Genomic DNA, 27,332 nt, shown 5'->3' on the forward strand with positions numbered 1-27,332 from the left:
TTCCTGGGGTCTGATGACATCATATTTACAGTCACTCTTTCCAGTACTGGTTGTATTTTCACTTGAATCATGTCCTATTCATAAAGGCACTACCCTACTTCAGGCCCTCCGTTTCTCACCTGGACTACTGTAATAGTCTTCTAACCTGTTTCCCTGTCTCGTTTTTCTCCATTGCAATCCATCTTCCACTCAGCTACCAAGCAGAAAGCATGAATCTGACCATGCTACCACATGCCACCCCACCCCCACAGCAACTCCCTATTGCCTCTAGGACCAAATATAAACTTGTCTGGCATTTAAATCCCTTGCTAATCGGTCCCTTTTCTACCTTTCTTTGATTTTTTTTGTTTTGTTTTGTGAGGCAATTGAGGTAAAGTGACTTGCCCAGGGTCACACAGCTAGTAAGTGTCAAGTGTCTGGTCTGAGACAGGATTTGAACTTAGGTCTTCCTGACTCCAGGGCCGGTGCTCTATCCACTGCGCCACCTAGCTGCCCCCCCTTTCTGCCTTTCCAGTCTTCATATACTTAATTTTCCCACACACACTCTATGTTCCAGCCCCTCAAGCTTGAAGTTTTTAAACAAAACGCTCTACAGCATTTCTTGTCTCCAGGCTTTATCCCCCATAACTGAAATTCTTTATTTCCTCATTATCCCCTCCTGACTTCCCTGACTTCCTTCAAGATTTAGTTCAAGGGGCAACTAGATGGCACAGTGGATAGAATGTTGGCCCTGGAGTCAGGAGGACCTGAGTTCAAATCCAGTCTCAGACCAGACATTTGACACTTACTGTGTGACCCTGGGCAAGTCACTTAACTCCAATTGCCTCACCAACAAGCAAAAAAAAAAAAAGATTCAGCTCAAACCCCATCTTATGTATGAAGCTTATCCCCACCACAAGCCCCTTTTCTTTAAGATGACCTTCCATTTTCACCGCTCAGTAAATATATACATATATATATATAGTTACAGTTACAGTTATAGTTATAGTTATTTGTGTATTGTTTCCCTCTCCCCCCCAGCTAATTATAAGGTGAGTTCCTTTACAACAGGAATGAGTTGTTAGGACATTGCATTGTTAGGACATAGCCTAAGTCCTGACACATAGTAAGTGCTTTAAAAAGTTTGTTGACTGATTTTTTTTTTAATGTGCAAAACACAATTCTTCATCAATAGGACTGGAACCTTTAGCTAGGATGGTGAAGAATGACTTTGGAATTATTCTAGCCCTGTAATGTAGACCTTAACCTGCTCTTTAGAATATGTATTGAGCAATTAAGTTATAGCTCCATTGGTTCAGTGCCTGCAATAACCTTCCAAACTCATTTCTTGGTATTAGGGTTCTTTTAAAATTGAAGTAGCTGCTTTAAGAGGTAGTGTTTTTCCCCTACTCCATAGTCACTAGCAATCTGGTAATATAGTAGATGGAGCACTGGACATAGAATCAGGAAGATCTGAGTTCAAATCTAGTTTCAGACACTTACTAGCTGGGCAAGTCGCTTGATTTTTGCCTCATCTTTCTCATCTGTAAAATGCAGACAATGATGGTCCCTACCTCCCAAGATTGTTGTGAAGTTCAAATTACCTAATATTTGTAAAGCACTCACAAATCTTAAAGCACTATGTAAATGCTAAACATTATTATCATCTTCAAGATATTCACAATATATTCAATATTCAAGATACTCAAGATATTGACAGGTGATATTTGTTAGGGGCTGATGCATGCTTTGAGTAATAATTGGATCTCTGAGGTCCCTTCCAATTCTGGGAATATACAATAAGATAATACATGTACAAGATATACTCGGTTTTTTTTTCCTCAAGAGTTATCCAATTTGAAATATAAATAAAGAAATCCAGAATGGGCAGGTCACTGGAGAGAGAAGACCCTGCTAGAAAACATTTCTTGCTTCCTTGTTCATTTTATGCTTGATATAGGTTTTTAAGAACACCACCACCTAAATTTAGTGCTCTGTCTGTGTGCGAGAGAGTGGGGAGGGAGGTGGGAAAAGTATCCCATTTCCACTATTTACAACAAGCATATTGCAACTAATTGACTTTCCTGACTTTTTTTTAAGTACACAGGAATTCAATTTTAGATTAATAAGGAGCTAACATCTGTATTTGGGTGAAATTAAAAGTGTAAGACTAATGGGGGGAGAGGGAAAGTAAACAATAAAGACCACTGGGGTTTGAGAGATTCATGTGAGCTGTCAGGGATTGGAACTCTGGGTTCCCTACTGTTCTCTAATTGAGCTTCCTTCTCACTGTTGCTGATTGGCCACCATTAGATTGAGAGCCAAAGTGTGTCATTAGGTTAACCACCCCTTTTCTACATTTAGGAGTCATAAAAGATAGCATTTTGCTAGGGCTATAGTTGAGGAATGCCCAGTGCCATTTAGATACTTGTAAGCCTTCAGTATAATGTATCTATCGTTTAGAGCTCACATAATCAAAGTATTATAGGGTGTTTTTTGTTTTTGCCAAGTTCAAGTAACAGTACATTATAAACCCCTCTGAGGTATTGGGGAGGAGGAGGGAGGAAGAAACATCTGAACTCTTCTATGTCCTAGCATCTTTTCACCATCTTCCCACAATCCCCCTGACTCCTATACTCTACAGACTGCCCATACAAAGTCATGATTAGCCTCTTCAAGCTCAGGAGCTTTGAAAATATAATTTTTTAAAGAAAGTTCAACCAATTATACTGGAGGGGGCCCGCAGGAGGAGTGGAGACAATGAATAGATAATTTGCTTCATTCAGTCGTTACAAAGCATGAGTGACTAAATGACATGCTCTCATCTCTGTGGACTAAAATTATTCAGAGGTAAATCTCAAACTGACTAAATAGGCTTGTCCTTATGTACTTTGTACAGTCTTCTTAATGATATCCAAGGAATGGGCAGTTATTTGGATGAATCAGGGCAAAAATACATTCGGCTGTGTTCCTACTTCTTCTTACTCTTCACCTTCTTCTCTCTTCTAGGGCTATAATGGAGCACAAGGAGCTCTTGAAGGTACCCTGGGATTGGCAAATTGGTAAGGAGATAGTTGACCTTATTGAAGAGCCTGCCAGTAAGAACCCATAGGTATTTTCTTTAAGCAGGGGATTGTGTTTGTGTGGGAGTGAAGATAATGGTGGTGGTGAGGAATAAAGGAACAGGAGGAGTAACAAAATAATAAAGACCTTTAGAGTTTGACCCTTACAAAGTGTCATAGACTGGAATTTTATGTTCCCTAATGTTTCTTAATTGAGCTCCCTGCCCGCTGACAACACCTGGCCACCGTTAGATTGGAAGCCAAAAGATTTTGGGTAACACTCCATTTTAACCCCAGCCCTCCCCTAAAATAGCAATGAAACAGGTCCTAAATTTGAAGGAACAAAAAGGATGGCAATTTGGCACGACCAGGAAAATGGCTGCAACAGTGAGAAAACTGCTGTGGTCATTAAGAACTAACAGTTTATATGGGAAGGGGAAAAGATAAAGGGGCTTAAGAAAAAGTATAAAAGAAAACAGACTGTCAAGGCATTCTGAGGCCATAAACTCCTTTTCTGATGGGAGCTGTTTGCACAAAACTAGTTAATTGCTTTTCAAATGGATTTGGTGGAAAATAACAGCCATGCTTTGAGCTTGGTTTATAGTCATTCTGCACATCCTGGGCTTCACTTGTTTCTCAAATTCCTTTTTCCTTTTTCAATTTAGAAAATGAGTTTATGATCCAAGGTGATTTTATAAACCTCATACATTAAGCCAATTGGCTAAAATTGGAGCAACATTTCAGGGTTTGAAGTCTGTAGGATGGTACGCTTGGTGTCTGTTCTTATACATGCTGTCTTAATGCATTTGAGGTTTAAAAACTCAAGGTACAGTACGATGAAGAGAGAAGTATAGGAGCTAGCAAAGAGAAAATGAAACAAACCATTTTTATTGAAAGGAAATTCTCAGAATAAGAAGGAACAGAATGGAAACAAGTCAGGTCTTCTGGAATCCCTGGTAGAATCAGGTACCCCAAAAACCAGGAAAGTCCAGTGAAGGGTTCTTATCTGAGTCAAGCAAGACCAATCACTGGGGGAAAGCAGTGAGGAGTCTGCACTTGGTATGCAGATTAAGGTTCTGGGACTGATGCTGATTCGTTGAGTCAAAGCAGGGAATGTGTGGAATGCCTAGAAAATTGACAGCTAATTGATAATCAGACTTCCCTAGGGACTTTCAGACATTACTACAAGCCTTACTTTAGGAGATGTCTCGGAATTCTAGCTTTCCTGGTTCTTTATGTGGTGGGGCAGGGAGGCTACTGAGGTCCTTATACTTGCACAAACAGATCATGATATTGTGTGCCCCCATTGCTAGATGGAATTCTTTGCCATGTTTTAACCATGGGTCCACCTGCCAGAAGTAAGTTGTGATCTAATGGTGTATAGAAGGCTTGTCTAGCCATGCTTCACGTACATCATTGTCATTGTCATTCCCACCACCAACTCCTACATCCAAGGTCAACCTGCTGACTACAGAAATCTCTTTGCAGACATATCTTAAATTATTCTATTATTTCTGGATCCCTCTGGGGTTTGCATCTATTGTCTTCAGGAGCCCACAGACCTATCAGTTGACCACAAAGCCTTACTATTTCATTCTTTGAAGTTTTGAAGCAAGGTGTTACAATTAAATGAAAATCAGGGTTTTGAGGGGTTTTTTTCCAAAAGGGGATAGAGGGGGAGTAGGTTGGAGCTGAGAAAGGTACAAGCCGTGGATTGTGGATGTATTTGCTTTTGATCATCTCAGAACCGTGGAAAAATGCTCTGAACACTTGGTAACCCCTCAAATCAAGTATTCCATGAGTAGGAATTAATTTGATACTGATGGTAATAATAATGATCAGAAAGAATGTGTCTGCTAATTATGTAGATGTCATATGTGCTTCCATGGGAGTTTTCAATTCAGGGTTGGCTGAATGCACCATTAAAAAAAGAGTTCCATTTTTGTGCTCTTATCCTGCCACGAAAATGTCAAACCAGAGTAGTTAGAAATGCTCAGGGGAGGTGGGAAGGCAATCAGATGTGTTAGGCTAATCATAGAGCAATCTGCTTAGGGACAGTGATTGAAAATGTCCTCAATTTGACCAGGAATAGACACAAAATGTTCATTGTTTGCTTCTGATCCCTTTAAGTTGTGGGTTAGTGGAAGGTTTGTTGTTTCATTTGGGGGTTTTGTTGTTTGTTTTTTTACTCCAAGATCTAACTCTTTCACCATTCTCAGAGTGGACAGAAGTAGTCTAGTATAATGGGAAGAGTACTAGACTCAGAGTCAGGAAAACTTGGAAGCAACTCCCCTCTTTGACATTTAATGGCAAATGTGCTTTGTGGCTACAGATAAAATTACTTAACTTCCCTGAGATTCAGTTTCCCCAATCTCTAAAATGAGAATAATGCTAATACCTTTGGGACCTACCTTACAGAGTGATTGTGATGGTTACAAAGAGCAATTTATGATACAATTTGTGTATCTTTGCAAACCTTAAAGTACTATATAAATATCAGCTATCATTTTCATCCTGACCAAATTTCTCAGCTCTTCAGTCAAGGAAGGAGACTGATGTCCCTTCTTGAATTTCATGAGCAAATTCCTAGAAAGATTTGGGGAGGCAGAGGAAGAAGCTACAAGTCAGATATTTAATTTCACCCCTGGGCATCTGCAGGTGCCGTAGCAGCATCTGTCCCACTGTACGAGGAACAGAGGGGGTAGAAATGGACCTACAACTTCCCTAGAAAGTAGCACTGGAGATGGGCCCCAAAAGAACTGTCTGTGTCTTTGTCTCTGTCTCTCCTCCTCTTCCTATTCCTCCTCCTTCTTCCTCTCCCTCCCTTTCTCCACACTTCCTTTCCTCTTCAGGGTGTGTCGACTAAACTTCAAATTCCTTTTCCTCACTAACACTCCTCTGAATTGTTCCCCTCTTCCCCCCTACTTCCAATCCCACCTCAAATCTTACATGTATGTTGTCACCCCTCACATATTTTTAAAACTAAAAAAGGACAGTGGTTAAGTGGGATAATATAAATATCATTTTTTTAAACTCCTTGGCAGAAAGTCATTTAATGAATTGCTATTTGTTTCATTATCCTTTCTCTTCCATTCTATCAGCGAACTGCAGAGGACAATCACTTGAAAGCGTTAAGTTAGAGGAGTTCTTTTCTCTACTCAATAGAACCAGTTCTGATTAGCTAACTGAGCCAAGCAAAACCTACAATCCTCCACAGTGAAAACTTCCTCTCCAAAATCTTCATGCTCTAGCCACAGCAGGAAGACTAATAAATAACTCGATGAGCTCTCTCTACATCTGCTGTAACTGTGTTAAGAATGCATAAACTAACTTTAAACTATTCTAAAATCCAAGTGCCCCTGGCTAGAGAAAGTCTGAAATGTCACATCTTACTTGGGTTTGTGGGCTGTTTGTTTTTGTTTTGTTTTTTAAAGGCCAAAAGCATCCAAATGACTTAGCAAACTGAGCCTTCTCTAACAGTTTTCACTCTCCAAGTTGTGCCAGCTTGTCATCATGACCTCATTCAGAGGTCAGGGTTTCTTTTTCCTTCTTTCTTTCTTTCTGTCTTTATCTTTCCTTCTTTCTTTTTTTTTTCTTTCCATGCCTATAATTTTATGGGCAAAGCAACATCCTCTACCATTGCAATTTGATACCTGCTCTACAACTTATAATTTTAGTGAATTGTGCAGAGCACTAAGGGGTTAAATGAATTATCCAGGGTCACACAGCCTCTGTGAGGCAAAAGGTAGGTTCTCAATTCACTATCAAAGCTGTTTCTCAGCAACACCTTCTTGCTTTGGCTTTCTTAAAATCAAAAACAAATTTTAAAATGTCCAGTCCCTTCAAAAGAGAAGGTGAGACCAGTGGGCCACTCTAATAATAACTCACATTTATATAGTACTTGGACATTTGAAGAATAGTATAGTGGAAATAACAAGGGTTCAGATTTCTAATCTGATCTCTGATTTTTACTCCCTGTGTAACCTTGGGTAGGTCACTTAATGTCACACAGCATCATTTTCCCCACCTGTAAAATGAGAGAGTTAGACCTCTGAGGTTCCTTTCAGCTCTAAATCTATGACTCTATAATTGACCAAACCTCACAACAATCCTGGAGGGCTCAAAAATCCTGGACATCTAAACGTGGAGTCCATGAACATAGACAGACAAATTTTGTTGTTTAGTTGTTTCTGTCATGTCCAACTCTTCATGGCTCCATTTTGGGGTTTTCTTGGCAAAAATACTGGTTTGGTTTGCCATTTCCTTCTCTAGTTCATTTTACAGATAAGGAATTGAGCCAAACAGGGTAAGTGACTTGCCCAGAGTCATAGAACTAGTAAGTGTCTGAAACCAGATTTAAACTCATGAAGATGAGTCTTCCTGATTCTAAGCCCAGTGCTCTATCCACAGTCCCACCTAACTACCCAGATATAGATAAACTATTTCAATATAATTTTTTCCATTGTGATCCTATGTATGTCTTATTTTATGTAATTAAAAACATTCTGAAAAAGGGTTCCATGGATTTCACTATGGAGTCTAGGGCACACACACGCACACACACACACACACACACACACACGCACACACATTAAGAATTTCTACCTACAGTTATTATTATCTTGATTTTACAAATAAAGAAACTCAAGGTCTGATAAAGATCAGTGATTTGCCCATTGTCACTAAGACAACAAATATGAAAGGCAGGATATGAATCCAGGTTTTACTGATTCTAGGTCCAATGCTCTATCTACCACACTAATCTTATGCCTCCAGAGAAGAGGTGTGGATTCAAGTGTATAACAAGAGGCAAAATGAAGTGCCAAGGCTCCCTCTAGCAATGATCAACTTCCTAAACATAATGGCCATTTTGCAATAGCTTTGTCATGGGGGTTATTTATGGAAAAAGTTTACGAATAATAATAAGCATAAATAAATTTCAAATTTGCAAGAAGAGGACCATCTCAGTTTAGGAAAAGGTCAGAGATCAAAGTCTTCCTGTGAACAAAACTAGTTAATTATAATGACTATCAAAACAGTCAAAAAATCTTGCAATCCAATTTTGTGTTGGAGGCTGGCATCAAAGTCAGGAAAAGCTGGCTTCAAATGCTGTCCACAAGGCTGTGTGAACCTGGGCAAGTCACTTAACCCATCAGTTCACTTTAAGAAAGTCACTAACTGACACTGTAATTATGGTGCCCATCTAGTTTGGATGAAGTAATTTTGTCAATTCTGGAAGTTCCTTGTACCGATGAAATTCCTTGCCTAGTCTCTACTCCCTATCAAAAATTTAACAAAATTTAGGCTCAGTTGTGAGCCTACAAGCTTAAAAGTTCACAAAATAGCATATTAGACAGGCTAAGAAAGAACAAATTAGTATATGGTGTTGCTATGTTAACCTTTATTTACAACTGAATAATTTATTTTTTCATGGAATGCTATCCTCATTAAAGGCTCACCAACAATATACTTTGTATCTGACAAAATGACGGACTGGGCTTTTATTTACACTCTTTGTTTTACGGTTTAAAATATTTTTGATTCCTTAAAAACTCCTCTTAATGAAGAGAGTCAAATAAATACAGCTCTCCTGCCTGGTGGCCACTAACTCAGTATTTACTCTGCTTTAAATGCCATAGTATGGAGCTGTTCCTAAGTCCCTGAAGGTAATGCCAGGGCAAGCCAAGCTCTGGCAGGTATTACCAAGCTGGGAAGGTTTCAGATAAAAGCCTGTTTTTAGATCAAACATCTATTTGAGCACCAGTCTGGCTAAATTTGGAGAGGCTGATTGTCCTGTGGCCCATATACCAATGAATATTTTGGTCACAGCAAGTCTTGAAGACCATTTAAGCTATTAAAGCCTAAAACTGCACTAAGATTTTTGGGATATCCTATAGAGGGGATGTGATCTGCATGAGATAAATTCCAATGAAATTACAGATGCTAGAGGTAACATATTGATGAACATCAGTCAGTTGATGGACTTTTGCCACGTAACGAACAATATGGAACATAGCTTATGTGAAAACATTCATTATAGATAGTTCCCCCTTGAGTTCAGAGAATTTTAGGTCTGGAAGGGAAGTTCAAAGTCATCTAGTCCAATCCTTTCATTGTATAAATAAGGAAATTGAGGCCCTGAAAGGCTTGCCCAGGGTCACAGAGTTATTAAGCGGCAGAGACAAAATTCAAACTCAGGTCTACTGTCTCCAAAGTTTATACTCTTGAAGGCAGCTGGGTGGTGCAGTGGATAAAAAGCTGGGCCTTGACAATGCCGATCAGTACTTATTCTGCAACTTATGGTCTTAGGGAGTTGCCTAGTGGCACAAAGAGGTTAAGTGACTTGACTGGGATCACACAGACAGTATACATCAGAGGTGAGACTGGAACCTTGGTCTTTCTGACTCCAAGACCACTTCTCTATTCACCACTCCATGCCACCATTCAGGCTCTGTAACAGATTATCATATCGTATAAAATGTCCAGAAAAATGGATAGCAGAAGAAAATGGATTTGGTGGTGTTTGAGGTATCTGATCAGTAATGGCAAAGAGATTATTGCATATTTATCTTTCTGCCTTGTTCTTTTTCCTGATTACAGCTGCAAGTTGCTATCACATCCTTGTTAAAGACTCATTGAGAGTTCATAATGTTCCAGGCACCATGAGAATAGATGGATAAACATGCAGTCCTTTCTTGACTCTCCAACAGTGTCTCAGAGAAAGCAGAGACCCATTCTCAGGAAGAATGAGCATGGGAGCACCTTGTCTCCCACCAATGCTCAGATTAGAAAAGCAATGTCTTCCTGTAGTGTTCATCTGAAATTCCAAAGGTGAAGCCAAATACATTTCCATGCATATTTATACATTGATCATCCAAGCAAGGTTTTAACTTTTACATTTTTAATGAGCTGGTAGTAAGGCAAATAAATTATAAAAAGGATGAAATCCAAGGGCAAAGAAAATAATTTTCAACTTTTTTTATTAGGGAATATGGATTCTTAAGGGAGGATCCAAAAGCCTATATGGTATTATTAAAGCTGAAACATGCACTATAGGACAGCTGCCATTAGTAGATCTGTGACTAATCCAGCTTCCTCTCCCATGATTCCACCACACTAGAGGGGGCTGTTGGCTCGAGCTTTCCTCCATTAGCATTGGCGGTCGGGGGGGGGGGGGAGAGGGAGCAATAGATCTCATGTGACTTGCATTTCATCAAGGGACCAAAATGTATTTAGGATTCATACTGTGTAAAAAAAAAAAAAAACTCCTCCTATGAATAAATCACATTTTTCTTTGGAAGCCTCATGGGGCTTTGTGGTCAAAGAGATATTAAGTGTAGCTTAAACTGTTTTTCTCCTATTAGAGCCACAGAAGCCCAGAGAATTTGGGTTAAGCCATCTGACTATGTCCTAGACCAGAAACATTTACATTTTTCATTTAGAAATGTTAAATTTGATTTGTCTTTATTCTATCCCCATGTCTCCAGACCTACTGAATTTTATTATCTCTTATGCTTTGAAGACAGAGGAGAGTATTTTCTTAATGGATTTGTTGGCTATTTGCATCAATATTAGTAGGTGGAGAATGATAAACAGGTATCTGAATTTTGATGCAAAGACACAAATTTCCCAACATAGGGCAGCCACAGCATTAGTATATTGTTTCAGACTAGGGCTGACCAGGCCAGTCCTCTGGTAGTCGGTTTGAGATGGGAATGAAATGAGACAGTAATAGTGAATTTAACAATGAATAAAAGGAGATTTACTTAGCCATAATAATCAGAAGGATATTCAGCAGAGGTACCTTGATGTCTTAGTTGAGCACAGTTCTCCTGATTCAAATGTTGCCCATGGTGGTCCGCTATTCAAGCATCAGAGAGGTCATGACTTTTTGTACTCAGGTGACCCAAAAGCAACATCAGTTGTCTAAGCCTTTAGTTCTCTAAGCCAAATAGACTTTGAAGAGGGTTTCAATACTTTTAAGGAAAAGAACCAGTCCAGCTCTCATGGTAGCTATTCCTCCTTCTACCCATATGTATAATTACAGATATACAATAGAGCTGTATAGAATGAGAAAATGACCCCTAAAGGATTTTTAAAGCAGGTTTCTTTTCATCTTTATCACCTCTATCACCCAGCAGGGCTCACTCAATGAATCACAGAATTTAAGAATTGGAAGGGACCCCAGCAGTGATATGATCCATCCCATTCATGAAAGGAATCCCCATTAGACCATACCTGTCAAAGTAGTCAAAACAGACTTTGCTTGAAAATATTGAAGGGATGGAAGCCCACAATTTCTCAAGGTATCTCATTTCACTTTTGGAGAGCTGTAATTGTTAAGTTGCTATCATTTGTTTGTTTTCTGACATAATGCTTCAATTGGTTTCTTTGTGACTGCCACTCATTGCTCCTGGTTCTGACTTCTGGGGCCTAATAGAACAAATCTAATCTCTTCTCCATAGGACAACCCTTTAAATACTTGAAGGGACCTGTTACTTTGCCCTAGAATCTTCTCTTCTCCAGACTAAACTTGCCCAATTCCTTTAACTGATCCTTGTGACAAAGGAGGATATGCAATAATTGGAAAAGATTTATTATTTATTTTCATATAGAAATGGGAAGTTTCTGGTAAATCCCAAGACCTATTGTTTCAGTGAATTTGGTCTTTGTAGATTATGTTGCTTTTCATACCTAGCTTCTGCTAGGTATGGTATGCTAGGTATGCATGGTACCAGTCCCATATTTATTTCACAGGTTAACTGAGAAAAGGAAAAGTCTCATGAACCAAGAAAGAAACAAATTTATAAGTGGCAAAACTAAGAGCCTTGGCCTATAATTTAGCTTTTTAATAACTCAAACAATAAACATTAAGTACCTACTATGTGCTAGACACTATGCTAAACACTAGATTTATAACTGATATATCACATTTTAAGGTATAAAGTGCTTTATATAACATTTAATTCATGTCTTGCAACAAACTGTGTGAGAAAGGTCCTATAGGTTTTATTATTCCTATTTTACAGATAAGTAAACTGAGGTTCTGAGAAATGCTGTGATTTTCACATGGCTATATAGTTAGCATGTGTAGGAGGTGGGATTTAATAAAGTAGCTTAGATATGGAGATGGAAATGACCTTAGAGGTCACACACAGCCAGGGAGTAGCAAAGCCAAGATTTGAACCCTTCACTCTGGGTTCATTCCACTATACCATACTGACTCCTGAACCAAGTTTTCCTGTCTTCCAGACTTAGACTCTAGCCCCTCTTCAGGTATCAGACAGCCATTCTTTCTTTTCCTCAAATCCAACACACCTTCTTCTATCACCATGACTTTGCATAGGTTGTCCTCCCATGCCTGGAATGTGTTCCCTCCTCCACTCTCTCAGAATCTCTAGGTTCCTTCAGGACTCAGCACAAACACCACCTTTTACGTAGGCCCTTTCTGATTCCTCTGCTTCTAGTGCTATCCTTCAAAAATTTTTTATGTATGTATTTACTTCATATAGATATTCATATGTACATGTCTTTCTGGTAAAAAATGTAATCTGAGGGAAAACACTGTTTTTTTTTCTTTGTGTTCTCAATGGCTGCAAAAAAACATATACATGATTTATTATTAGAAGTAATAAAGAAGTCCTCATTCAGAAATTAACCATTTTAATAGTCAGTCTTGGCTCTGTGCTACAAAATAAAGGAAGGAGAGAAACAGCAGAGAAAAAGTTCTTTTTAGGGGTGATAGAATAGGTCTTGAGTTTTTCCTTCATTGGCTTTCACCTTTCATGCCTCCTGAACAATACTGCTACCCTGGGGAGGGTACCATGGTCCATTCATTCTGCCCTGTGTTTGCTCCCACAGGGCTGTTGTACGTTGGCTTCAGCGCCTGCATGTTTGGCCTGTACAGCTTCATGCCAGTAGTCATAAAGAAAACCAGTGCAACATCTGTCAACCTCAACCTCCTTACTGCAGACCTGTACAGCCTGTTCTGTGGATTGTTTCTCTTCCACTACAAGGTGAGTGGAGCTAGGAACCTTGGAAAGAAGCACTCTGTTGGGCAGATTGATAGTTGATGGTAATGAAGCCATCCAGGGAATTTGCTATCACCTCAGTGGTGGATCACCATATGTGTGATGATGTTTCCTGGAACTTTTGTCCCAAATTATGTACCTCTGCCTTTTTAGGCTCTATGAGCAGCAGATACAAGGCCACCGAGAAAGCTCATCTAGATTTTTGGATGCATCATAACCTACAACTTCCCACCATTTGCTACTTCTTAATTGCCAGGGGTGATTTGTATCAGAAGGCAAGAGTATAATCTTTCTTCCGTCTCTCAAATTATTTTGATACATCCATGAATCCTGATTTCATCAGTGTGATATGCCTTCCACAGCACAGATAGTGTCCCCATCTATACCTTTTCATATTATGTAATTCCTTTTTATGTTTTCCCATTGTTGTCCACAGGGGGGCCACGCAAAGCTCTTCTCCTGATTTCTAAATGTATCATCCGGAAATGGGTACCCTAAAGGAGGCCTTCTTTTCATTGTTTTAGTATCCAGGGGTACCAATAAAGCATCTGAGATTTCATAGGATCTAGAATTAGAAAGAACCTTAGAGATCATAGGTTCATATACTTAGAGCTAGAGGGGAATCAGTGAGGCCCCAGCACGTCTCCTTCATTTTTATAGGTGATTTAACTGAGGCCCAGAATGGTTAAGGGATTTTTTCAGGTTCATGCTGGAGGTAAGATGGGCACCCAAAGTGTGCCAAATTCTAAAGCCAATTTCTAAATTCTATTCTAAAGCTAACATTTACATATTTTATGTAGAGCTCTAAGACTTTCAGAGCACTTTACATATTTCTCTCTTAATACTCACAATAACCCTTTCAGACAGGTGCTATTATTATCTACTTTTTACAAATGAGGAAACTGAAGCAGACAGAGGTTAAGTGACTTGCCCAGCATCACACAACTAGTAAATGTCTGAGGCCAAATTTGAGCTCAGGTCTTCCGGACTCCAGGTCCTCAAAAAGTAACACTGTCCTCATAACTTAGTTTTATAAAGTATTCTAGACACATTACAGACAGGTGCAGGGGGTATTGTGTGTTTCTGAGACAATCTTTCGTTTCATATTGACATTTGATCACTTTTTCCCAGTATATTCCAGGGAAATTGAATTTAAGTGTATCATATACCATGCTTGCTAATAGTATTTTGTTGAAAATGTATTCCTGATTTGGAATGTGACCCCCAAATGACTAGAGTCAGTCAGTAAGCATTAATTAAGCACCTGCTATGTGTCAGGTACTGTGCTAAGTATTGAGGGTACAAAGAAAGACAAACTATATGGTACTCAGCCTCAAGTAGCTCACAATTTAAAGAGAGAGGCAACATGCAAATAACTATATGCAAACAAGATAATACAGGACAAATAGGAAATAAATGCCAGAAAGAAGACACTGTAATTAAGAGGGATTGGGAAAGAATTCCTACAGAAGGTGGAATTTTAGCTGAGACTTGATAGATGCCAGTCAGGAAAAAAAGGCCAGAGATAGAATATCATATTCATGGAAGAGCAAGAGGGCTAATATTCATGCATTAAGGAATATATGGAGGAAAATAAGGTGTAAGAAGTGTGGAAAGGTATTGTGGGGATGGGTGGGGGTAAGATGTAAGGGCTTTACATACCAAAGGAAGGATTTTAAATTTGATACTGGAGGTGATAGGGAACCACTGGCATCTATTGAGCATGTGGGTAACGTGGTCAGATCAGTGATTTAGGCAAGTCACTTGGGTGGCTGAGCAGAGGAAGGAGTAGGAACAGTCTTGTAGCAGACTGACCCACCAGCAGGCTATTGCAATAGTCCAGACTGAGGTGATGACAGCATGCACTAGGGTGATGGCAGTATCAGAGGATAAGAAGGGGGTGTATTCAAGAGATGTTGCAATGGTGAAATTGACAGGCCTCAGCTACTGATTAGATATAGAGGGCGAGAGCTGGTGAGGAGGCAAGGATGACACCTAGGTTGTGAGCCTGAGGGACTGGGAGGATGATGGCAGGGGTTAGGGAGAAGAGGAAAATTGTGAACTGGGTATGGAATGCATTAAGGAAGCAAGAAGAATGTCCTGAACATCTGTAGACAGCAGCAGGACTGGAGGAACTGATTAGTCCAAGAGCTGCACCAGAGAATGATACATGTAAAGCATTATTTATATTACTGTTAGCCAAAAATTGAACCTAAATGCCATGGAAAGAACAGTGGATTTGAAATCAAAGGATCTAGGTTCACATCCTGTACCTGTGTGTGGTCATGGACAAGCAGGGGTGGGGAACCTGCGGCCTCAAGGCCACATGTGACCTTCTAGGTCCTCAAGTATGGCCCTTTGACTGAATCCAAACTTCACAGAACGTGAAGTTTGGATTCAGTCAAAGGGGCATGAGGTCCTAGAGGACCATATGTGGCCTCAAGGCCACAGATTCCTCACCCCTGGACAAGTCACTTAATCTCTACGAAACTCAGTTTTCTCATCTGTAAAATGAGAAGGTTGCCCTAGCTGATCTCTAAGGACTTCTCCAACTCTTAATCTATGATCTTGTAACAAGAATACAATTCTCCCTTAGCATCTTAGAGCTGGAAGGGAGCTTAGAGATCACTAGAGGCAGCTGGTAGCACAGGGGATGGTGTACTGAACCTAGAGTCCAGAAGACCCGAGTTCAAATGTGACCTCAGACATTTACTAGTTGTATGATGCTGGGCAAGTCACTTAACCTCTGTGTGCCTTAGTTTCCTCATTTGTAAAAAGAAGATAATAATAGCACCTGCCTGAAAAGGTTATTGTGAGTACTGAAAGAGATGTTTGTAAAGTGCTCTGCAAGTCTTAGAGCTCTACATAAAATGCCAGCTATTCTTATTGTTATAAAGTGCAGCCCCCTTATCTTTTCTGAGTTACTACTTTCACAGTCCTCCTTGCAGCATGTAATTTTCTAAAGGATGCTGGATTTGAATTTTAGAAGACCTGGCTTTGAATCCTGGCCCTGATACTTTTAATATTCATGTAAACTTGTTCAGTAATTTTTGAGTTGTGTCCAACTCTTTGCAACCTCATATGATGTTTTCTTGGCAAAGATACTGGAGTGCCATTTTTTTTTGCTTTTCTTTCTCCAACTCTTTTTACAGATGAGGAAACTGAGGCACTTGCCAAGGGTCACACAGCTAAGACTGTCTGAGGCTAGATTTGAACTTGGGAAGGCGAGTCTTCTAGGACCAGCACTCTATCCGTATCATGTAATCTCTCTGGATCTCAGTGTTCTCATCTGTAAAAATGAGGAGAGTTAGACTACATGTCATCAAGGTTATTCCAACTCAGTGATTACTTAGGATCTGATCAACTGTCTTGTGCTATTATCTGCACATTTTCTATAGAGGCAGCTAAATGACAGTAAATAGAACAAGGAAAATGAGAGTTCAAATGTGACCTCAGATACTTCCTAGCTGTGTGACCTTGAGTAAGTCACTTAACCTCTGTCTGCCTCAGTTTCCTCAACTGCAAAATGGAGATCATATAGTAACTCCCAGGGTTGTTGGGAGGATCAAATGAGATAATATCTGTTAAGCACTTAGCACAGTGCCTGGCACATAGTGGGAGCTTAATAAATGCTTGTTTCCTTCCTTCTATATATTCATCTTAACTACCTCTGATAAAACAAGTTAACATCTGTTCAGTTTTCTATTTTTTTATGTTTTATTTTTAAAAATCTATCTATCTTATAACCACTTCTGAAGGAACAGACCAGAGGGACAGATGTCTCTATTCAAACAGTCACTTTTAAAAATTCCTTAAGGTATGAGATCTCAGATTTAGAGCTGGAAAAGACCTGAGAGGCCCTCTGGTACAATTTTCTCATTTTACAGATGAGGAAACTGAGGCCATTCATGGTTAAATGACTTGCCTGAGGTCATCCAAAGAGTACATGGCACAGTTAGGGTTTGAACCTAGACCCTTTCATTCCCAATCCAGCATAATTTCTACTGTACACACTGCCCCTCAAGTCAGAGGAGAAGGAAGTCTTATTTTAGTCCTCTGGTAGAGAGAAAGTAGTAGAATAGCAAAGATATAAAACACTGAGCTGCCACTACATGTCACAGAGCTATCCTGCTGGAGTAATGGTTTGATTAGGGGTAAATCTCCCCTAACAGTATTCCACTTTGGTATAATTACATCATCGATTCTCAAATTTTCTGGTCTCCCTTCAACACTCTTAAATCTGTATGGGTTAAATAAAATCTTGGTTATTATTAATTTATTATGAAAATGTATTATTATCATTAAAATAATTTTGATCTTGGGAGCCCCCTCAAAAAGGTCTTTGGGACTCCCAAGAATCTACAGATCCCGTTGAGAGCCACTGTACAATAGTATTTGCCCTGCAATATTTATATGCTGCCACTAGGTGGTAGGAGAGAATCACAGTCATCCAGTCCTTATGGAAGAGCATTCTGGACAAATCAATAAATTTACCCATTAATTTTTTATAATGGATTTGTAAATAAAAATTACTTAAAATCAATTGGTAGACAGTGCAACTTATGAAATTTAACAATTTAAATACAGTAGCAAAAGATATGTAGTACTAGAGATATGTAGTACTTGTTTTTACATTAAAGCATTTACATGTTGCCCTGATTCCTCAAGAAGACTCTGGTAACAAAGTAAAGCAAGTAAGAAAAACTGACACAGTGACCTCATCTGAAAGTACACACAACATTCTACATCTGTAGGAATGCCCCACCACACACATACAGAACTTCTCTTATTTTGTTTTGGTTTTTTTTAGTTAATAGAAATCTATTTTCTCTACCTCCCATCTGTACCCCATTGAAAAAAGAGAAAAGCAAAACAAATTCTTTGCAACAAATATGCATGATCAAACATCTAGCCAAGAACATGGGTAATATAATAAATATATGATAAATTTTATGTAAATATATAAAAATCTATATAAATCTATCACCCCTCTCTCAAGATGGCATATTTCATTACTGATCCTTTTAATCATAGATGGTCATTGTATTGACCATAGTTTTCACAGCTTTCCAAATTGTTTATCTTTACAAGGTTGTTATTCTTTTACAAATTATTCTTCTGGTTTTGCTTACTTCACTCTGCATCAGTTAATGTAAGTCTTTCTATATCTATTTCCTCATTTCTTACATCACTAATAGTAACCATCACACTCATATTGTACAACTCATTCATCCATTCCTCAATTGATGGGCATTCTTTCAGTTTTTTGCAACCACAAATAAAAAGCTGCTACATATAGCATATATATGCTATGCTATATTCAGATATACATATATATACATATATTGTACATATAGCATCTTTTCTTTCCTTGTTCTCTTGAATAAGCCCTTATCTTCTGTGACTTCAATGTTCACAATGATGTCCCTTCAAACACCCTGGCCTTACAAGTTTTCTTGAATTCTATCTCCTCTTCCTCAGCTACACACAGGGGTTATCACAACTTTGACCTCGCCATCACATCAAACTTTTCTACCACCATGATTTTTAATTCTGAATTTCTCCTCTCTCAAAACAATTGCCTGTCCTTTCTATCCAATGAGATAATATTGGTAAAGTGCTTAGCACATAAGAAGTATTATATACTTACTCCTCCCATACACACACTCCTCTCTCTCCTTCCCTTCAAAGCCTATTCATAGCATTATTCTTTCTCAAAATGCAATTTATTATCATCCACTGTCACACTGGACATCACTACCTAATATCCCAAATGTAGTGTATATATGTGTGTGTGTGTGTGTGTGTGTATGTATATATATATATATATATATATATATATATATATATATAAATGGAACTCATCTTCCTTGACCCCTAGGAAATCTTCCCCTTGTACAAACTCTCCTATTTCAGTTGAGGGTATCAACCTACTTCCAGTCACCCAGGTTTATATCTCAAAATCATCTTTGACTCTTCCCTTGCCCATACCCAACCAGTGGCCAAGTCTTGTTAATATTACCTCCATACATTCTACATTCTTCCCCTTCTCTTTACTTAGCATGGTTCAGTCCCTCATCATCTCATCTAAACTATTTCAATAGCCTAATTGTTCTCCTTACCTTCTCTCCAAGTCTCTCTCCTCTCTGATCCATCTAAAATAGCTGTCAAAATAATCTTCCTACCCTAGAAGTCTGACCATGTCATTCCCTTGCTCAAAAAAATTCCAATGGCACCTTATTGCTTCTAGGATAAAATAAAACTCCTCAGCCTGGCATTAAAGGCTCTCCTCATTCTGGCTCCCACCCTCCTTTCTAGACTTATTTCACATTATTTCCCTTTGTCCACTCTACAATCCAGGCAAAATGACCTGTTCGCTGTTACCCAGAGTAAACAAACCATCTTCTGTCTCCATGCATTCACACAAGTCGTCCGCTATTCATAGAATACATTTCTTCCTCATCTTTGCCTTTCAGAATTCTTCTCTTCTCTCAAAGTTCATTTCAAGTGCCACTTTCTTGGCAAAGCCTTCCAAAAATATTCTTGGAGTTCAGGTGTCTCCTTTGCACTCTTTGTTCCTTACTTTGTATTGTACTTAACCTGTGCACTTATTGTATCCCTATAATAGAATGGAAGTTCCTTGAGGGCAAGGACTGTATCCTTTTTGTCTTTGTACCTACAAGGACTTGTACATAAAAGGCACTTAATATGTTGAATTATTTGAAATTGAATTGACTAGATACAGATACTTGTGTAACATTGCACAATGAAACAACATGGCCCCGGATTTTGGGTCCAAAAGCCTGGATTGGAATCCTGAATCCACTAGTTATTATCTCTATGACCTTTGGCAAATCATTTGAACCTTTCTAGATCCTATGACCCTATAAGCAACTTGCTAATGTTAACATTAGGACAAAGCTCCCTGGAAATCTGACTCTACCTACATATGTAATTTTGGCTTATCCTTGGGTGCAACCCACTCAAGTTTAAATTGATTGCAACTTACTACTCTCCTAGCAGCTTCACATTTTTAGCACTGATCTGTAGTTTTTCCTTCTAAATCAGAGCATCAGCATAGAAGGAGAGATGAGGCCCTTTTTCAAAGCATCCATGCTTTTGAATTCATTTTCTGCAGCAAATATCTGACTATTCCTCATGTGAGATAAGATTTACTTTATTCTCTGTCACAGTCACCAAGGTTTGTTCTAGCTATCGTCACTTTTTCTGCAACTCTATGATACTGTATTTTCAGTACAGCATTTGGCTTATTGAATGTTTGTGCTTTAATTGGTTTCTGATAAATATGAAAAATTGAAAAGTTCAAGGTATTCATTTTCTGGCAGTGTTTTAGAGTCAAAAATTTTTCTCCATTATGGAAACATACAAAAAAAATTCAGGAGATGTGTTTGTATTTTTTAATCTGTAATTGTCTCAAAGTTGTTCCCAAAATAGGCTTAAAGGACATCTGTTTTTTTGGTTGTTTTTCATTTAGTTTAGCTTTACCATCACCGATAGTGACACTCTGTTCTGTCACCTATTCATTAATTTGTTTGCTTGGAGCAAACTGTCCCTCCAATATTAGAGAAGTCTACATTGAGAGGTGAGGGCCACTGTTGCAGAGATAAAGTTTCCCTAGCCTAAATTAAATGACTAAATGAAGTTCTCTTGTCTAAGATTGATTATTTACTTTGTGTTGTTTTCCACTTGTGGAAAATCCATTCTATCCCCGGCCCAATGGGGCCTGCCCTGTTTCTGAGACTCATCAACACATTGACCAGTCACTCAAATTTCCCATCCCTGGGAAGTGAATGGCCTGGTTCTAAATTAGAATCATCTGAAAGGTATAGTGCTCCTTGAAGACTATCATTTTATGAGACTTTCAAGAAACAGTTAGATTTGTTTTCTTATGCTACAACTTTTATCACCTGGCAGTGATATTGAACTCAGAGCAGTAAATCTATAAGAAATCCATGGAAAGTACAGGAAATGAGCTTTACTGGGCTTCAGAGACACCAGAATCAAATGTAGAGAGATTTACATTGAAGCATTTTTTCTTTTATAATCAGCTTCTAGCCAAGAACCTTGGCAATTACTATAGACAAGCCCATCAAGACAATACTGGCTAGAAAATCCACATAGATTACTTGAAAAATCCTTGTTTTCTGTCTGTACAGTCCCACAGTACAGGTTTACATAGGCACTACACTTACTTACACAGTTCTCTCAGAATGCTTCATTGTAGCCTGCCAGCTATGTTATCAGAGCAGGTTCTATCAAGATAACAAAGTCTCTTCCCAGGACTATCCTAGCTACGTGTGGCTGGTCAGCAAAAGATTGACCAACAAGGGATGAATTGTATGGTCATTGCAATTCATGAAAATATCTACTAATCCAGAGAAGGTTTCGACTTTGTGTAGGTTAAAGGAGGACCCTTATCATTGAAATCACAAATGTTGTCAAGGTCACCTCTACAGTATGGATCTTATGAAAAAAGAATGAATTAGGGAAACCTTCACAAGAGAAATTGATTTGGAGTGAGAAGACCTAGGTTTGATTCCCAGTCATGCCATTTAACTGCATGACACTCAAGGGAAATCACTTGGTATCCATGGGAATCAGTGTCTTTAACTGTCAAAAAAAAAAAAAAAGTAGGGAGGAGAATGGGGTCTGGACAACCTATAAAGTCCCTTCTAGCTCTAAATCTGTTAATTGAGTTTGGGGAACAACTTCAGGCCTTTGATGCTGAAAAGAATTAAATACCTATATAATGTGATATATATATATATATACACACACACACACACACATATACATATATACATATATATGCATATATCAATATATCATCAATTTTTTTTTCATTGCTAATGCTCTTAAAACAAAAGAAATTCCTTTTCTTCTTCACCCTCTGTAAAAGTGTATATACATACTCTAGTGTTAGGGAGATTTTAAAATTTTCAATCAGACCTATGATTTCATTGGCATAGATAGATGATGTTTGTCCTTTGTGCTCAAAGAGGGCCAAAATGACATCATGATGTTGGGGCCAATGTACAGTATGTCCAGGTATGGTTAATTACACTAATACAAGCTCAGAAGGCTCTACCACAGGTCAGGCACAAATAGTTCGTATGACTATGGGAAGGAATGGGTATATGAGTAAGTTAGGTGGATAATGGGAAGACAGGCAGAACAAGCATATACTAAGGGCCTACTATGTGCCAGACACTGTATGCTGAGTGAAGAACACCACTGGAGGAAACCAGTCAGTCCTGGTCTTGGAGTTACCATTCTAATGGAAGAAGTGAACATAAAAAGGAGCTTGAAAAGGTGGGGGAAAGGGAAGAATGAATAGGGAAATCCTAACAGATAAACTCTAATGGAAGGTTAGGTTAACTCCCTCCATCAGTGAAGGCCATATTAGAGAGTGTTGTTTGAGAGCACTTAGAAGTTAAGTGACTTACCCAGAGATGCACATGTATGTGTGTATGTATGAGAGGCAGTGACCCAGGTTGTCCTGGTTCCAGGTCTAGCCCTCTATATACTACTCCATAATGCCTCAAGTGAGAGATATGGAATTAAAGGACACTGCCTCCATCCTGAACTTCAGCCAGGAGTGATATAACCTTTTGTTTATACTCACTGTTCAGAGGCAGCAATCTATCCATCTTTCACTTCTCACCTTGCCATGTTCTGACCCTTAATCCTGCTTCTAGCATCATGAACTTTATAGTCGGCCTCAATGATTTTGGTAACTTCCTCTGTGTTTTTTAACCAGCTACTTAATTGAAAGACAGTATTAGAGCTTTAGAATTAAACATAGAAAATACAGATCTATAAAGTTTGGATTCAATCAAAGAGCTGCACTTGAGGACCTAGAGGGCCGCATGTGGCTTTGAGGCTGCAGGTTCCCCACCCCTGCGCCAATAAGCCAACTTAAAACTTAATCCTTTGTATGCAAATTGGGAAGTCCCTAGATTTTGGTAAAGGAGAAGAAATTAATAATAATAATAATCCAGGAATTGATTATTCAAGTAAAATTATTAAATTTCTACATTAACATGGCACCACCCTACCCTTTCATTCAAAATAACTCACCTTTTTAGGAGGAGGTAGAAGTCAATATCCCATGTTGCCTTGAAATTATTAAGGAAGGTAACTAACTTGAAACTCTCTATTCCTTATCCACAGTTCAGTGTCATTGCTGAATTGCTTAAATAGCCATGGTTGGGAAAGCTAGAAAAGTTTTGTTATTTAATCGTATTCATTTAAAGTGAAAGCACCAAATCTTAAAGACTTGTTTCTCCTTAAGCTCCCCAGAAGCATGCCACTTAGTCAACCAGCATGGTGGTTCTAATTTCTGAGTAGTTTCATTCCATTGGATCTCCCACTTGAACTATAATATGTAAGGAGAAAGAGGTCATCATAACAAATTTAATTCCCATGCTGGGATTTCATTTTGTTATGCAGATATTCATTGCTGATGAAAGAGAAGCCACTTGTTCTATGTGAAGAATTTCTGGTTTTCTGGAAAATGTAGTTAACCCAAGATTTTTAGCATTTCAACAGTGTTAGTTTTCATCAGGAAACTTTCTGCATATTTCAGTCTCTTCATTTTTGTACTATAAGTTTTTTTTTCTTCAGATATTGAATGTTTTTTTAAGCTAAAAATTTTCTAATATTCTCCACTCCCTTGGCCAGCAATTCTGGTTATACACTTTGCTATCAAGTCCAGAGACATCATATACTATCATTTGTCATTGTGCAAAGCACTCTAAATTGTATTCCACGCTGACAAGCTCATCCTACTCTTTGTTAGGCAGTGAAAATTCAATTGCCTGGAACAGGGCAGTAGTTTTTATTAAAATATTATGCACTGAATTTGAAAGGTCATAATTCTTGAGTTACAAATACAAATGGCAGAGACAACAACCGAAAAGGAGATTCATAAATGCAAAGGATGAAAAGTCCAACCAATTCTGAAAAGGAATAGACTAAAGGCTCCAACTATAGCTAACATGTGACACACAAATCAGAATCACCGGTCTTTACCATCTTGGATATTCCTTAGATTTCATAGGTGTGGGTACTCTCCACTGACAAATTGACATCCAAGAATTCCCATCAATCCCCTATTCATTCATTAAATCTGTCAACAAAAGTTTATGAAATAGCTATATAAGGCATCGTACTAGGCTCTGAGTGTCCACCCAACAGGATCTGCTTCTTTTCATATCTTAAGAGCATCAATACAGCACTAGGCTGTCTTTTTGTTGTCTCTCCTCCATACTTTATGACTTAACCACCTCCTTTTTCTAGTCATTCCTGTCCTTAATGACATCTTTTATTCCATTTCTTACACAGCAGTCATCATTGGCCATATCTTATCATTAGAGTCACCTACCATTTTGATTCTTCCAAGATAGTGGTTAAAGAAAGGGCTCCCCATAGCAAGGGGTCTTCATGGCATTCAACAGTTTAGAGCCATGCCTATCCTGACTTGTAAACCCCATAATTCGCATGCCAAAATTGCTTATATTTGCCACAAAATCTCACTCTTCTTGATCTTGGGTGCTATTTTGTGGGTTGCCACTGAATAAAATTATAAGCAATTTTATTTGTGGAATTGTGTGAAGTAAAAGCCAGAAGGGACATAGCTCTAATCTGTTCAATGGCATGAGCACCCCTTCATTCTCAGGGTACAGCTACCCTCCCCTACTTGGTGATAGCCATGTAAAAAAAATCTGGTGCACTTTCTATTTTGAAGGGGCTATTTTTAAAAAGCTGTAGTCTTTGTGCACATGCTGCCCTTGTACATAAATGTAACTATAAATGGAAGATTTCAGAACTAATGCTTAGACTCCCACTGCCTTTTCTCATATTTATCACATACTTGCTTACTCAACACTAGAAATGCAAGGGGGAGAGTTGAGAGAATTATAATTAAAGCCCAAAGGCCTTTCACCTGCAAATATCCAAGAGAAAGAGGTATAAGTACCTTTGGCCTTGATTTTCTGCATCCCTCACATCCTCTCTCAGGCAGACCTTTTGAGTCACTTCCATTGTCCGGAAAAGAGATACAGAGATGTTAGGAGTGACGTGGTGAGACTGAACTGCAATTAGATCCTGACTGAATTCCACCATATCTCCCCTTTGGTGGTCTCAATGTTGCCCTAGCATGCTTTCCTATCTCCATGAGAACCAACCAGATTACTGAGCTCTAGACCCTACATAAGTGCTCAGGACTCACAGAAGGATTCTAGATTGTAAAGAAATATCAATAAGAACCATTTGGAACTATTCTTTTTTATGTCCTCCGAGTCTACAGAGAGGAGTTTAGAACCCTATATGTGAGGCTCCACTATTTGGAAATGGAGCAAAACTGCATATAAATACTGCTTAAGAGATGACAATAGTCTATTTTTCAGTGTTAACAGAGAAATAGGAAAAATGCCCAAGTAAAAACAAGGTTATCTCTTTGTCTTGATCATATCATAATGTCATAGCTATTTTGCAGCTAACAAAACTGTCTATCCCCTTTAAAATTCCAAATACCTATTTATAGTTATCTGGCTACTTCTGTTATTTGGTTTTAAGTTAGCTTTTAAGGTCTCCAACTTTGAGAACTATATATAGGATGTGAGTTTTTCTATTAGCTTCCCCTCAGATTTATTCCTGAAAATGATGGCAGGAAGGCCAAATCACACAGAAGGAGGGGTAGTGTTCTACAGTTACTGTGTGATGTTCTCAGCAGGACTGTCTTTCATTTGAAATTTTCATGCCAAATGCCCCATAAAAAATGGATAATTTTGTTCTGAAATGGAAGAATCTAGTCACCTTAAATAGCAAGAAATCTAGTAAAACTTTCAGCAGAATTTCATAACTCAAAGGTAGTCCTTGAGCCTGTGTCATTGATCGTGACAGAACTTTTCCAGGAAATTTTCAAGAGAGAACCTATCAAGTTCTTGAGAAATTACGTCCTTTTAGAACCTATCTTGGCAAAAATTAAAATAATTGGCTAAAAAGTGAAAATGTTAGTCTTCACCTAGTCTTAAGTTTCTGATTCTTTGACTAAGTCAAATGCTTGTTTGGCTATTATGAAGACATGATCTTTGGAAGGTCTTCAAAGAAACTTACACACGGGGGCAGCTAGGTGGCACAGTGGATAGAGCACCAGCCCGGGAGTTGGGAGGATCTGAGTTCAGATCCAGCCTCAGACACTTGACATTTACTAGCTCTGTGACCCTAGGCAAGTCACTTAACCCCATTGCCTACCCAAAAAATTTACACACAAATATATGCATACTATATGCTGGATGTGAATGTGTGTATGTTAGTACCTTAGAACACTTATGGAATAGCATTACTTTATGTGATGACACACACATAAATTGAATCTGAGTTTTCTGAGATAATGTAATTCATTTACTTTCTGTCTGTTGAAGCCATCTTTAACTCAGATTTATTATTCATAATTCATCAACCAGTTAATTGTGAAATGTTACACCTAACAATAAAAATGAGTATGCCATATGATAGACTATAACAGTCCTCTCCAAGTTAGTCCCAAGCCTTCAACACCAAGAGATAACTATGTCATATGCTAAATATGTCATAAAGGTTAGTCATAAAGGCTGCTAAAGGCTATAACATGATTTTATAAATTACTTGCATTTTTATGTCTGTGGACATTGTTTTAAAAGGCTGATCAAAGGAATTGAAGAACAACTTTAGAATATGACATCTCTAGGTTTAAGTGATAAAAAGGCCATATGTGTTCATCTTTGGTCTAAGGATGTCTGCCACATATGCCCAGTGTAATGCGCAATCCTATATGGGTATCATCATTAAGATCAGTTTGTCTATTCATCTGGTTCTACCAAATAAAGGGAAAACATAACCAATAAATCAACTAAAACAACAAGTATGACCTAAATAATGACCTCTGCCCAAGCTAGAAGGAAGAAGAAATTGATCAAGCTGTTATTGTTGTTGTTTTCAGTCATTTAATTCATATCCCACTCTTTGTGACCTTGTTCGGGGTTTTCTTGGCAAAGATACTGAAGTGGTTTGCCATTTCCTTCTCCAGCCCATTTTACAGATGAGGAAACTGAGGCAAATAGGTTTAAATAACTTGCCCAGTGTCACACAGGCCAGATTTGAACTTAGTTCTTCCTGACTCCAGGCCCAGGACTCTATCCACTGTGCCACCTAGCTGGTCCAAGCAATTATAACAGAAGTAAAAAAAAAAAAAAAA

At 38.5% G+C, this 27,332-nt stretch overlaps 1 protein-coding gene across 1 annotated transcript in view; it reads left to right on the top strand.

The window, feature by feature from the left end:
• Nucleotides 1-27,332, top strand: part of SLC35F1 (solute carrier family 35 member F1) — a 534,036-nt gene that overhangs the window by 471,274 nt on the left and 35,430 nt on the right. The window contains exons 6-7 of the mRNA XM_027848652.1: nt 2,989-3,041; nt 12,903-13,057. Coding sequence (XP_027704453.1) covers nt 2,989-3,041; nt 12,903-13,057 — 208 coding nt within the window. The remainder of the gene's footprint in view (nt 1-2,988; nt 3,042-12,902; nt 13,058-27,332) is intronic.

This window comes from Vombatus ursinus, unplaced genomic scaffold (assembly GCF_900497805.2).
Source record: "Vombatus ursinus unplaced genomic scaffold, bare-nosed wombat genome assembly UNPS02006779.1, whole genome shotgun sequence".
Taxonomy (NCBI): domain Eukaryota; kingdom Metazoa; phylum Chordata; class Mammalia; order Diprotodontia; family Vombatidae; genus Vombatus; species Vombatus ursinus.